Source organism: Simochromis diagramma, unplaced genomic scaffold, assembly GCF_900408965.1.
Source record: "Simochromis diagramma unplaced genomic scaffold, fSimDia1.1 OVJJ01000026.1, whole genome shotgun sequence".
In the NCBI taxonomy this organism is placed as follows: Eukaryota; Metazoa; Chordata; class Actinopteri; order Cichliformes; family Cichlidae; genus Simochromis; species Simochromis diagramma.
Window position 1 is genome coordinate 3,889,163 of NW_024386985.1, and position 12,053 is coordinate 3,901,215.

At 39.1% G+C, this 12,053-nt stretch overlaps 1 protein-coding gene across 8 annotated transcripts in view; it reads left to right on the forward strand.

Annotated features, from left to right (window-relative positions):
• The window catches only part of kif1aa (kinesin family member 1Aa), a 48,965-nt gene that overhangs the window by 13,069 nt on the left and 23,843 nt on the right, over nt 1-12,053 (forward strand). For 4 of the 8 annotated variants that reach the window (XM_040040030.1, XM_040040031.1, XM_040040033.1 and 1 more), the window contains exons 7-23: nt 397-508; nt 789-866; nt 985-1,050; nt 1,142-1,159; nt 1,270-1,348; nt 1,701-1,779; nt 2,059-2,201; nt 3,601-3,639; nt 6,010-6,212; nt 7,211-7,290; nt 8,179-8,254; nt 8,348-8,416; nt 8,878-8,957; nt 10,377-10,483; nt 10,572-10,652; nt 10,742-10,922; nt 11,916-11,988. In XM_040040030.1, the coding sequence (XP_039895964.1) occupies nt 397-508; nt 789-866; nt 985-1,050; nt 1,142-1,159; nt 1,270-1,348; nt 1,701-1,779; nt 2,059-2,201; nt 3,601-3,639; nt 6,010-6,212; nt 7,211-7,290; nt 8,179-8,254; nt 8,348-8,416; nt 8,878-8,957; nt 10,377-10,483; nt 10,572-10,652; nt 10,742-10,922; nt 11,916-11,988 (1,564 nt within the window). The remainder of the gene's footprint in view (nt 1-396; nt 509-788; nt 867-984; nt 1,051-1,141; nt 1,160-1,269; nt 1,349-1,700; nt 1,780-2,058; nt 2,202-3,600; nt 3,640-6,009; nt 6,213-7,210; nt 7,291-8,178; nt 8,255-8,347; nt 8,417-8,877; nt 8,958-10,376; nt 10,484-10,571; nt 10,653-10,741; nt 10,923-11,915; nt 11,989-12,053) is intronic. The other 4 variants (XM_040040034.1, XM_040040036.1, XM_040040035.1 and 1 more) reach the window with 1 other exon arrangement.

Below are 12,053 nucleotides of genomic sequence, written 5' to 3' on the forward strand. Positions count from 1 at the left end.
ATCTATGAATACATACAGTGAAAACAGAAGGGAAATGAAGGGAACAGTTAATATCAATTTAAATATTTATATATAAATATTAAAACGACAATAGACACAGGAAAAAATGAATGATCAAAATAAAACAGGAAGCATGAAGATGGGAAGTGTCATAAGGTTTGGGGGATAAAACACAAGCACAGTGACCATGACGTTTACCTAAACATAGCTGCTGTTACACTAAATATACTTTTTTTAAAATACGCTTTATATATAACTACCTATTTCTACTTTGAATAGTGTTTTATGAGTGTGTCATATAAAAAAAACATTTTCATTAAATTATACTTAAACCCACATCCTGCTGGCTAAAATCTGAACTGTACAAAGTAATTAAAATTCATTGTCTCTGTGCAGGACTGTGGCTGCCACCAACATGAATGAGACAAGCAGTCGCTCGCACGCCGTCTTCAACATCATATTCACCCAGAAACGCCACGACACAGAGATGGATAACACTACTGAGAAGGTAGAGGATTTTTATCTGATCCTCACTGAATTTGTTTAACATCGAGTTGCTGTCTCGGTTTATCTGCCCTCTGACTGATGACGCTGATTTAAGTCTTGATGGGACGTGGAAATCAATGACTCCTTGAAGGTCATGAGGATAATTCTTAAGCTGTTTTTTTTAATAAGGCCTGTCTCTATAATAAAGATGAATACCTATTGATTCTTTTTTTGTGTTGTTGAAAGCCCATGTGTTGCATCTTATTAATTGGATCCTACTGATTTGGTGTGTGCTGTTTTAGGTCAGTAAAATCAGTTTGGTGGATTTGGCTGGCAGTGAGAGGGCCGATTCTACCGGAGCCAAAGGGACCAGGCTAAAGGTGAAAACACTACAAAAAAAAAATCTTAAATCATGTTTATTTATCTGACTAAATCCATGTTAAAGCAGTCTGTGCTTACTGTCATCGTAATCCTTATCTGCCTACTGTTCTGTCACAGGAAGGAGCAAATATCAACAAATCTCTAACCACGCTGGGGAAAGTCATCTCTGCTTTGGCAGAAGTGGTCTGTATTAACCATTTGTTGTATTTTTTAAGGTGAAGTCGATTTTGTGTTGGATAAAAATTACAGTTTCCACTGTCTCATTTCATTTTAGGACTCTGGGCCGAATAAGGTGAGTGATTCACATGTTATTATCCTAATTCATTATTTATTTGAACCTATAGTAAACACAGAAAAAATTAATTCATGCTGACTTTTTGTGTGTCTTTTATTTATAAACAGAATAAAAAGAAGAAAAAGGCAGAAAGCTTCATTCCATACCGAGATTCAGTTTTGACTTGGCTACTGAGAGAAAATTTGGGTATGAACACCGTTTTTCAAAGGCATTGAATGTCTCTAATATTTCTAACATCACTGTGATATGTAAAAGAATCCCTCTAGAAAATCGTGCGTCTGAACCCCAAAAGCTAATCACTTTTACATTTTAATGCAAACCACAACTTTTCTGTTAAATGTAAGATTTATGTTGTACTTATGTAATTGTACTATATGTAATCAAATGACATTTTTTGGGTGTAGCAAAATCTAAATTTTAACTTGTTCAGACAGAGTGTTTTCCTATTTTCCTGACACCACATTCATGCAGAACTAGTGACAATCAAGTACACATTCTGAACTCAAAGCATAAATTTACATCTGTTCTTCTCTGTCAGGGGGAAATTCTCGAACTGCGATGGTTGCTGCTCTGAGTCCAGCTGATATCAACTACGATGAGACCCTTAGCACGCTCAGGTAAACAGAGCAGACAGCACATTTTGTGCTGCAGATTTTTCCTCCCACACAGCTGGTGAATGTTGCTTTGAAGGACACCGGTGTTGGTGAAACGCAGGCATTGTGTAATCCACGTTTCCCTCAGAGGCTTGCCTCACTTTCACACTTCAAACATCCTTCACGGGTTGCAGCTGCAGCTCTGGGCTGCAGAGACGGGGATGTTGGGGGAATTATGAATGTGTATATATGTGTGTGTTTCTCCTCACACACCTGTGTCTCAGTGATCTTTTGCATTCCCAGGTATGCTGACCGTGCCAAACAGATTCGCTGTAACGCTGTCATTAACGAGGATCCCAACAACCGATTGGTGCGTGAGCTGAAGGAGGAGGTGTCTCGCCTGAAAGAGCTCCTCTTTGCTCAAGGCCTGGGTGACATCATTGAGAGTAAGGGACCATTCATTGGATTTATGTGCCCATTATCTGTAGATTGAATTTTAAATTGTTCATAATGGTCTTGGACCCTTTTTTTAAGAGTCAGCCTCAGCTCAGCCACTGCAACACCCACTCACAAACAAATTTGTTCTCCCTGTGCTCACAGAAGCCGTGATGTACTCACAGACATGTTGATCTGTTCAAATAGGCCAAGAAGCAAATTAAGAACCAGCCAGGGCAATAAAATCAGTGGGAAGAAGTTAATGAAAATGAATAGATAGCAAGTGGTTTCAGACAGCAGCAGGACCAAACTTGGCACGAATGCATTATTCTCCCATTTGTGTCTAAAAACAGGCTGGAAAAAATGGTGTAGGCGTTGTTTCTAGCATTAGCATCTGAAGCTAACACATCATACCAGCTATGTGCTATGTGAGAGGAAATGTTTTGCCTCCACTCCTGTCCTTAGACAGGCAGGGTGCTCTTACATAAATAACACGGCAAAAGTTATACATCTCCTTATATTGGGAAGTGAATTCATCTTGATTAGGTATCATCTCAGTAGCACTTTTTAATGTCAGAAACCATTACAGATACCACAGCCTCAGTTATCCACAAGCACCGATATCATATTCCCTTTCTTAGGCACCTGAACAGTTTATAGTGTGTTTGGTGGAACACAAAACTTTTGGATGAGCTGTACAGCAAACCATATATTTGTTCAAATCATTTAAAAATGGTCGAAAAAAACAAATACGGTCAAGAGTTCCAGCTCAGTAATGTAAAACAGCATCAGCAGGAGAATCCTAGCAGCCTGTTTGCACAAAGACACAAAGTTGAACAGTTGATTTATAGTAGAAAAATTATCTATAGAGGGTAAAACTGTTTTGTAACTGGCTGTAAACATTTTTGAATATATGAATATTTTAACATGGGATTGATTCATTTTTGGAGCCAGCCTCAGGGTGACATTAAAGGAACTGTAGTTTTTGATACTTCGTTAGAGGTTGATACTCACTCATGACTCACCTCTCCTATGCATTAGCTTAGACTATATTACACTTGTTTTTCCCAAAATGTAATCCACTAATTTTGGTTAATTTATATAATTATATCTATATAAGTTATAAAGTATATATAATTTTGGCCAGAACATATAGTATTAGCTCATTGCATCTCTAATCTTGATACCACTTTTACTGCAGTACTGCAAACAGATGTATTAGATGGATGTTATATTATTTTGAAACCATGCACAGTTCCTTTCCCAGAGAAAGATCAGGATTAATGTTTGGAGCGCATAGAGCATATTTAGACTGCAGTGCTCAGGTGTTCACCAATAGCTAAATGAACATTTTTACCTGTGGAGAATTTAACTAAAGGTGTTGTGCTGTCTCTCTGTCTCTTCTCCCAGCATATCGAGCGTCTGGTGCTGATATCGAGGGTTTGAAATGTGTGTTTTCTGTTTCTTGCTTTCTGGCTTTGCAGCTTAGAATTGCAGCTGATTAATGTGGCAGTGTTAAAGTGGTTTTTCAGTGTTCTCTGCAGCACCAAAGGAACTGTTCTGATTGTTTTACATGATTTTTAGTGAAACGCGAGAAGCTAATGTTAATGAAATACAAACAGCATGTTTTCCATCCCTATTCAGGCTTTGCTATATTATGGTGCTGTAGAGATCTGAGTATGACTTTATAGATGCACTGATAGGTCAGCGGAGCAATATAGTATGGAAGCTTGTGCACCATAATGGGATTCATTTCATCTCTAATTTCCCTGACGTAGAAATTGTGACATCCATTTCCCCTGGCAGGTCTGTCTGTGTACGACGTGCTTTATTTTTCCGGCAAGAAAACACACATATCACATAAAAAGATTTAATGACACATGCAATGCAGTGCAGTAAAGAATTAAATCCCCTAATATATTCTAAGCAATATATTCACAAAGCATTTAAAAAATAGATAACGATGTAATAAAAATCTGAATAAACCTCAATAAACAAACTTAAAAGTTTGGATGTTGTGAGAAAACAGAATGCAATAATTTGCAAATCTCATAAACATATTTTTATTTTCAATTAACAAAATAAAACAGTCTAAGAAAAAGATGACCTCATCTTGAACTTGATGGCAGCAGCACAATCAAAAACGTTGGGATAGGGTGATTTCCCAGTGTGTAGCATCCCCTCTGCACTCTTAACAGGAAAACGTTCCTTCCTTGTCTGATTGAGGATTATAGTCCTGAGATTTGAAAATCATGCTGCCTTTATCTCCATTTCAAACATTATTCCAAGTGGGGTTTTTTTGTATTTTATAATGAATAAATTAAAGAAAACGTACAGTATAGTTGGTCAATAGTAGCAATATAATTTGAACAGAAGTAAGCTATGTATTTTTAAAAATTATAGTACAGCTCAGTATGTTTATCAAGGTCTTTTTAAAGACCACACTGGCAGCAGTACATATAAAAAAATGTTTTTATCCTGTTTTAGCTATAACGCTATACAAAAGTGGACCAGGTGAAGCATTCGTGATATAACACCTTTCCTGTGTTAGATCCCTAAGTTCTCAAGTTCCCTGAAAAAGGTCATTTATAATATGATATTGCATTAATTTAAGTGAGGCTCAATGTAAAAAATAGAACTTTTAAGAGAAAGAAAATGTCTCTACTTTAAAAAGATATTTGGATAATTACCTTGTTACATTTCCCTTTACAGTTTACAAATCATCAGTCTGTCAACGCCTGTTGGCAGGCAGGATAACAGGGCACAGAGGAACGATAAGATGAGGGTGATGATGTAGTCTTCAGACATACAATCACTTACATAATAGTGGATCTTTTAGGTCTTCTGCACTTTTCATGCCATAGATTTTTACAGTCTTTCCATAATACACAACTTAATTAACCGCAGAGGCAATATTATGTGATCAATCTTGGCGAGCCGAAGCCTGTCCAGATGGATGGGTGTGATACATTTGGCCAGCTTATTGCTCTGTGTTGCCATAGCAGCAGCAGCAAGGTTGTTATTATTGCTTTCTGCTCAGGCCTTTCAGGTGCCACGATAAATCCAAGATAAAGCTCTGAACAGAAAAATATAAGGGGCCCTTTTTTATGTGTTACTTTAATAATAGATTTACCCAGAAATTTCATTCAAAGCTAATCAGACAAACTCATCGCTGTGTCTGATCCTCTACCAGAGAAATGGATTTCTGCTTCCAGTAATTTGTTTGACATTAATAATTTCAGCAAAGCATGCTGAGCAGTAAATGCATCTCGCTGCTTTTAGATAATAATCTTAATTGAGAGTTCTGGTTTTCTAATGTTCTGTGCAGAAAATAAGACACCATTAAAAATGAGTCATCGTGTTTGCGCACACAGGCTCTGCAGAGCTCACGTACTTTGTTGTTTTCCATAACTGATGACAGTTTTTAATTTTTTGGTAGAGATGCTTGAATGGGAATGAGTAATGGAAATCTTTTCTCATGCTGCTCGAACAGTTTCTCAATGGTTCTGCATATCACGCTGTGCTTGAAGTTTTGTATGGTAGCTACATTTTCGTTGAGTCGTCTTGTGGCTGGATGGCCTCCTTGTTGCATCATTTGAGTTGTCTGTGGCTTTCTGCTGGTGCTGCCCTCGCTTCTGTGCTACCAGTTCAAATTTCTCTCTGTAAGTTAGATTTGTTTCAAGACACGTGTCTTCTTTCTTTTCTATTCTCTTCTCTTCCTTTTCTGTCTGCATTTCTCCGTTCTTTTACTCCCTGTTATCGATTACCCCAAACCCCGCTTCCTGTCCCCACTCCCCACGCCCCGTCCCACCCTGGCAGACATATCCGATTACAAGAACAATAACAATAAAGGCCAAGCTGTGAATCAAAGGGATGATCTCTCCACAGTGACCAATGCCATGACGGGGATGAGCCCCTCTCCATCTCTCTCAGCCTTGTCCAGTCGGGCCGGATCTATTGCCAGTCTGCACGATCGCATCATGTTCAGCCCAGGCAGCGAGGAGGCCATCGAGAGGCTGAAGGTGAGCACAAAACCCAGTTTAACCCCCACCCCAGTCTTACACAGTCAGGAAATAAAACTTCAGTGAGATTCACCAAGCATTTGTTGAGGTCTTTCTAATTGTGGGCAGATTCAATAAAAAAGTTCAAAAAACCAAATTGGTCTTTTATACTTTTTGCCTTTCTGAGCATTTCCAGTAGATTATAACCAAAAACCTGATTTCCTAAAAACAAATGGGTCTTCAGAAATTCCCAGAGCCCAACAAAATGACCACCAACAGGCTTCCCACGCGCATATTTCTGATCAAAACCCAGACTAAGGCCATTACACACTGAGCATATTGTGAAAATTCTGAATTTTATGGATGCAAACACAGTACACGTTGCATTTTTGCAAAGAATTTGTGGGACGTGTACTCACAGCCCACCACAATGCAGCTCAATTCATCAAAGAACAGCAGAACTGGCAACCAGTTCTATTCACAGGTTCACACCGAGCACATGTGACAGACGTGAAAAAGGCTCGAGACGCCGTGGCATCTGTCACATGTGCTCGGTGTGAACCTCATCTGTGAAGAGAATGGGGCTCTACTGGGACACCTACCAATTCTGGTGTTCCCTGGTGAATGCCAATCAAGCTTTTTATGAGCAGTGTAGTTATAATTAAAATGATGCACCAAGGAGGACAAGCAGAGCAGGGTCACCCCAGGCCCCCCTTTATCTGTGTCCCTGGCTCTTTCGGCCATTTTAATACTCAATGAAGCTCTACATTATGGCACAAAGACATTATATTCACACCCTTTTTTACATGCCAACATAAGGTCATCTAATGAAATCACAGATATGGGTCATTTAATTTCTGCTACTTAAAAAAGTAAGCAATTAAGTAAGCTAATAAAATACTGGAATATACTGGAATTCTATTGCTTCATTGCTGAATTTGGATGTTTCTTTGCGTTAAGTCCAGATATAGTTATTATTTAAATGATTATCACCACACTTTTTTATTTTTTAACGTCAGGAAACAGAGAAAATCATCGCTGAGCTCAATGAGACCTGGGAAGAGAAACTTCGCAGAACAGAAGCCATTAGAATGGAAAGGTAAGACAACCAGATGCTTAGTTTTATTTTAATTTATTTTATTGCATTGTTTAAATTCCTCTTTAAGATTAAACTTTGGAAATACTAAAGATGCCAAAACAGGATCAACATCCTAATAATTCAAGAAAAGAGAAACACAGGAGGATTACAACACACATACAAAAACTTAAATGCTGTAAGATGAGAGAGGTAATATTCAAAGGAAAAAAAGGACAATTTCCTGAATTAAAATTTCTAAATTTCCAAGATTACAGTTGTTCATTTGCAGGAAAATATATTTCTTTAAAAAACAAACTTTTTTTTGTTTTTATAAAACTTTTATAAAACTTTTATAAAAAATAAAAAAGTTCTCTAAGGTTAGTAGTAAATATTCAAAGTTTCAAGGACATTAAAGATATTAAAGTCAAAACCTGCAAAAACTAAAGATAAAAAAGCATAAGAAACCTTGGTGTTCTGAGATTAAAGTCACAGGCTGGATAATCTCACCTACGCCACAGCGGCCATCAGGAAACGTTGTGTTAACGTTGTGATTCTGGGCTCAAATCAGGAATAACGTCATATTGCACCAAATGCAACCTACTACAGGCTAAGCTATAATCAACAAGAAAACCAAACTGATGTGGCATGTCCTCAGGTTACAGGATTGTAGAAGCAGTGACGTCTAGCTGTGGTTCTGTGATCAGATTGAGCTAATCTGGCAAAGTAACTGTTTGGACAAAAATAAAAGCTTTCGGTGATCTGAGTATAGAGCAATTGGTGCCACTTCCAGAATAATATTGGGTCTATGCTTTATTTAGGAACATTTCTCATTGAATCAATGTTGAAAAAAAAGTATATTTACATTAAAAAAAATATCTCACTTGGTATGCTGATGATATTCGTCAACAGAGAGGCCCTGCTGGCCGAAATGGGTGTAGCAATGCGAGAAGATGGTGGAACAGTTGGTGTGTTCTCTCCAAAGAAGGTAAAAGATGTATTCTACTTCTCCAAAACCACTGTGATATAATCCTTACCGCTTCGATTATTCACTGCTGTGCTTGTTTATTTACCCCCAAAGCCCACTGATAGCCCTAGAAAGCCCGAGCCCGTGTTTATCGACACAGTCGGGCTGTTTTCCCCCAACGAGGTTTGTAGCTCTGAAGTGTTTAAAGTGTCTCCTCTGATGAGTGCTCGAGCCTCGTCGAGGCAGATCAGACGAGAGTTTCACTGTTTCATTAAGTGTTATCCTAAATCTACTTCATTACTCACTTCAAACACTCCCTCACTGCACCGAAGGCAGCCATGGGTGTAAACATGGGGGAAAAGATAATAGCAGTGCCCTAATTTCAGTGATTTATGGCTGCTTGCCTGCAGCCCCAAAACATCTGACTTCATTAAACACTCCATGCTGGGACGCTGTGGGGAGTGACTGCATGGTTTTAACTATTGCTGATTGTTTGATGTTTCTTACTGGGAGAGCTTGTATTTCAGACCACCTGTTGTGCACAGCTGACATATGTTATAATGTAAATAACATATGGATGTTGAATGACTCATGCATATTGCTTACCGAAAGTTAACAGTGAAATATTCCCCGTTTTGTGTCAGACGCCTCATTTGGTGAACCTCAACGAGGACCCTCTGATGTCTGAGTGCCTGCTGTACTATATCAAAGACGGGATCACCAGGTTAGAGGCTGACATTTTACAGCGTAATAAGAGGAAGGCGGTTCTCACCCTGAGAGGACAAAACCACTGCAGGGGAGACCAGGAGAAAATGCGATGTAAACAAATGTGATTTATGTAGAAAGTAAAGTCTGCTGAAGCTGTCATGATGACCTTTATTTAATTAAAACCCCACTTGGATCCTTTTTATTATTAGATGCCTCCCATATTATTGCGAATGACTCATAAAAAGTGTGGGGTCAGCTTATGATGAGGGCACACCAGAAAAAGTTTAAGAACTGCTGTATTAGAACGATACTGATTAAAAAAGGACATTGTTTTTATGCTAATCTAACTTCAAGAGACAACAGGCCTGCATTGCAAACATGTTCTCATCACATGGCGTCATATAATGTTGTGTCAGATGCCTGTGCCTCACTGGCACTAAATGTTCTCCGCCAGCGGCCCAAATGTGGCTACATAGGCCACCGAGAGATAGTGGTCCCCATTTAGAGACCCACATTTTCCACAGAAGGTTGGTCACAGGTTTATCAGCCAGGAGATTGTGGTTTGTCGCCCATTTTGACCCTTGTATTGTATTTAGTACTTGTTTTTTTTCACTACATACACTGATTTATTTCATAAATGAATATATTCATATACATAAACTGTATATGAAAGATGGACATGCCATAAAGCTGTAATGGTTTTAATAGGCAGTAAGTGGATGAGAATTCCTGTAGTTGTTAAAAAGAAAAGGCGTATTTCTTGGTCCCTGTCCTCAGTGAACACCTTCCTGATGAGATTATGGGCTTAGATGCTAGCTTCAATTAGCCACTATGTGATCGTACTCTGTCACACTGATGTGATTTCAAAAGGAGAAGCAGCAGAAGTGTCGCTCTTCAGAAATCACAGCCTGGTTACTAAAAGAAATTCACTCAGCTTGATGTGAGCAGCTACCTGCCAGAATTCGTTTTTTTTTTCTATGGATTCATCAGCCAAAGTAAAGGTATGGCTGGCTAATGATGTAGCCCAGCTAAGGAGGAGGCCATCAGTGATTACTTCCTGTGACACTGTCACCACCATGAGCCTCTTGTCACGGTGGATGGACGCTTTCTTCTGCACAGTGATACGATCTGATGGTGTAGCTTTGAACTGTTCACAGTAACGTTTGTGAATTTTTAAAGTAACCAGGTCATGATTTCTGAAAACAAACATTGTTACTGTGTTTTGGGATTGGGGTTTGGTTTCAGGTGCTTTCAGCACGTCTGTATAGCCCAACAATTTAGATGAATAAAAAGCACGACATGCAGGAGGAAAAAGACTACATTTGATTTTGAAGTGAACTGTCCCTTTAAATGAAAAAGGACTAAATGTTACATAGATGAAGTGTGTTCTTAACTTGCTTTTATATATATTCATACTAACTTTTATGTATTTTAGGGTCGGTCGTTTAGATGCCAGCAGTCGCCAGGATATAGTCCTCAGTGGTCACTTCATAAAGGACGAGCACTGCACCTTCACTAGTTCTACTGGCCCAATGGGAGAAAGTGAGACTTGTATCTGTGCACATCAAAGTTAAATATTGCTGTAATGTTGTCAGCAAAGCCTCATATGGAATTTTCTTTTCATGAGCAGCAGTAATCCTTGAGCCTTGTGAAGGAGCTGAGACATACGTTAATGGAAAGAGGGTGACAGAACCCACTGTTCTGAAATCAGGTTGGTGCAACCTGTGCCATAACTAGCACAAACATTATATGCATAGATTTTGTACTTGTACTCTCTGATCTGATGTGATGCCCTTGCAGGAAATCGCATCATCCTGGGGAAGAGCCACGTCTTCCGTTTTAACCACCCTGTACAGGCCCGGGCTGACAGGGATAAGAACCCATGTGCCGAAACCCCTGTTGAGCCTGTGGACTGGGCCTTCGCTCAGAGGGAGCTGTTGGAGAAACAGGGCATTGACATGAAGCAAGAAATGGAACAGAGGTACGCCTTCAGGAATAAAGATACAGTAAAAGTCCATTTCTGGAACTTAAGGTAACAATTAGTATAAAAAAAGGTCCAGGTTTGCACCAATTCTTCTAGATTTTGCTATACCTATTGCAAGGTGCAATAAGGAAACAGTTTGTCCCAATGCACAGATAAACTGAATAAAATGTGTATTTTTATTCTTAGAGTAGATTTGAATGATTGATTGTCGTTCCTATCTTTCCTGTTTTACGTCAGAAATCAATCCCTGTCTATAAATAGTCCTGTCGTCTCCTCAGCCTGCTCATTTTTGTTTGCTCTGTTTGTTCCTGCCACATTTTTGTGCTTTGGATTACGTTGTTTCCACATGTTTTGGATCTTCTTTTTTTTCTTTTGGACTTTGTTCTAATTTGGGCTCAGCAGTTAAGCTTGTGTCTTAATTTAACAGTCTTCGAGGGTACCACTCCAGAGACCCGCAGCTATTTCTAAAACTGCATTCAGTTACTTTTTAATATTTTCTGAGTCTGAGACTTCTGAGCAATTTATGAGCCAGTCTTCATGTATTAGAGAAAAAGCATCAGATAAAGCAGTGAGGTTAAAAACAGTGTAACCATGGACTCTTACATGGTGTGCATAATCTATATAGCTTTATCCCCACTGTTGCTACTGGCTGCTTTGTAACCCACCTCCAATCCAGTTCCTCATTTTCATGCTCAAATCAAAGTCATATATATCTACTGTCATTAAAGTCTGATCTTTTCTGTGCTGGGGTCCTGCATTCAGGAAAGGTGGAGAAGTCAGGACATAACTTCCATATCTCCAAATGTAGATGACTACAGATGGAGTGAGAATTTGCTTTTGTGGTCCTGTCTGAAGCAGTGACCGAAGTTGCCACTTTACCCAAGCCTGAGGCTTCTTTCTCAGTATCAATGGCTTAAAAACACACAGTGAGGTAGGGCATCACCCACCTACATCAAGTCTTTTTTGTTCACTTTGGTTTTTTGTCCTCAGGCTGCAGGAGCTGGAAGATCAGTATCGCAAAGAAAGAGAGGAGGCCAGCAACCTTCTAGAGCAGCAAAGACTGGTATGGTAATGAGAGTTCAGCTTTGACTGCTATCAGCAGTAATCGTTAAAGTAAAACCAACAAAA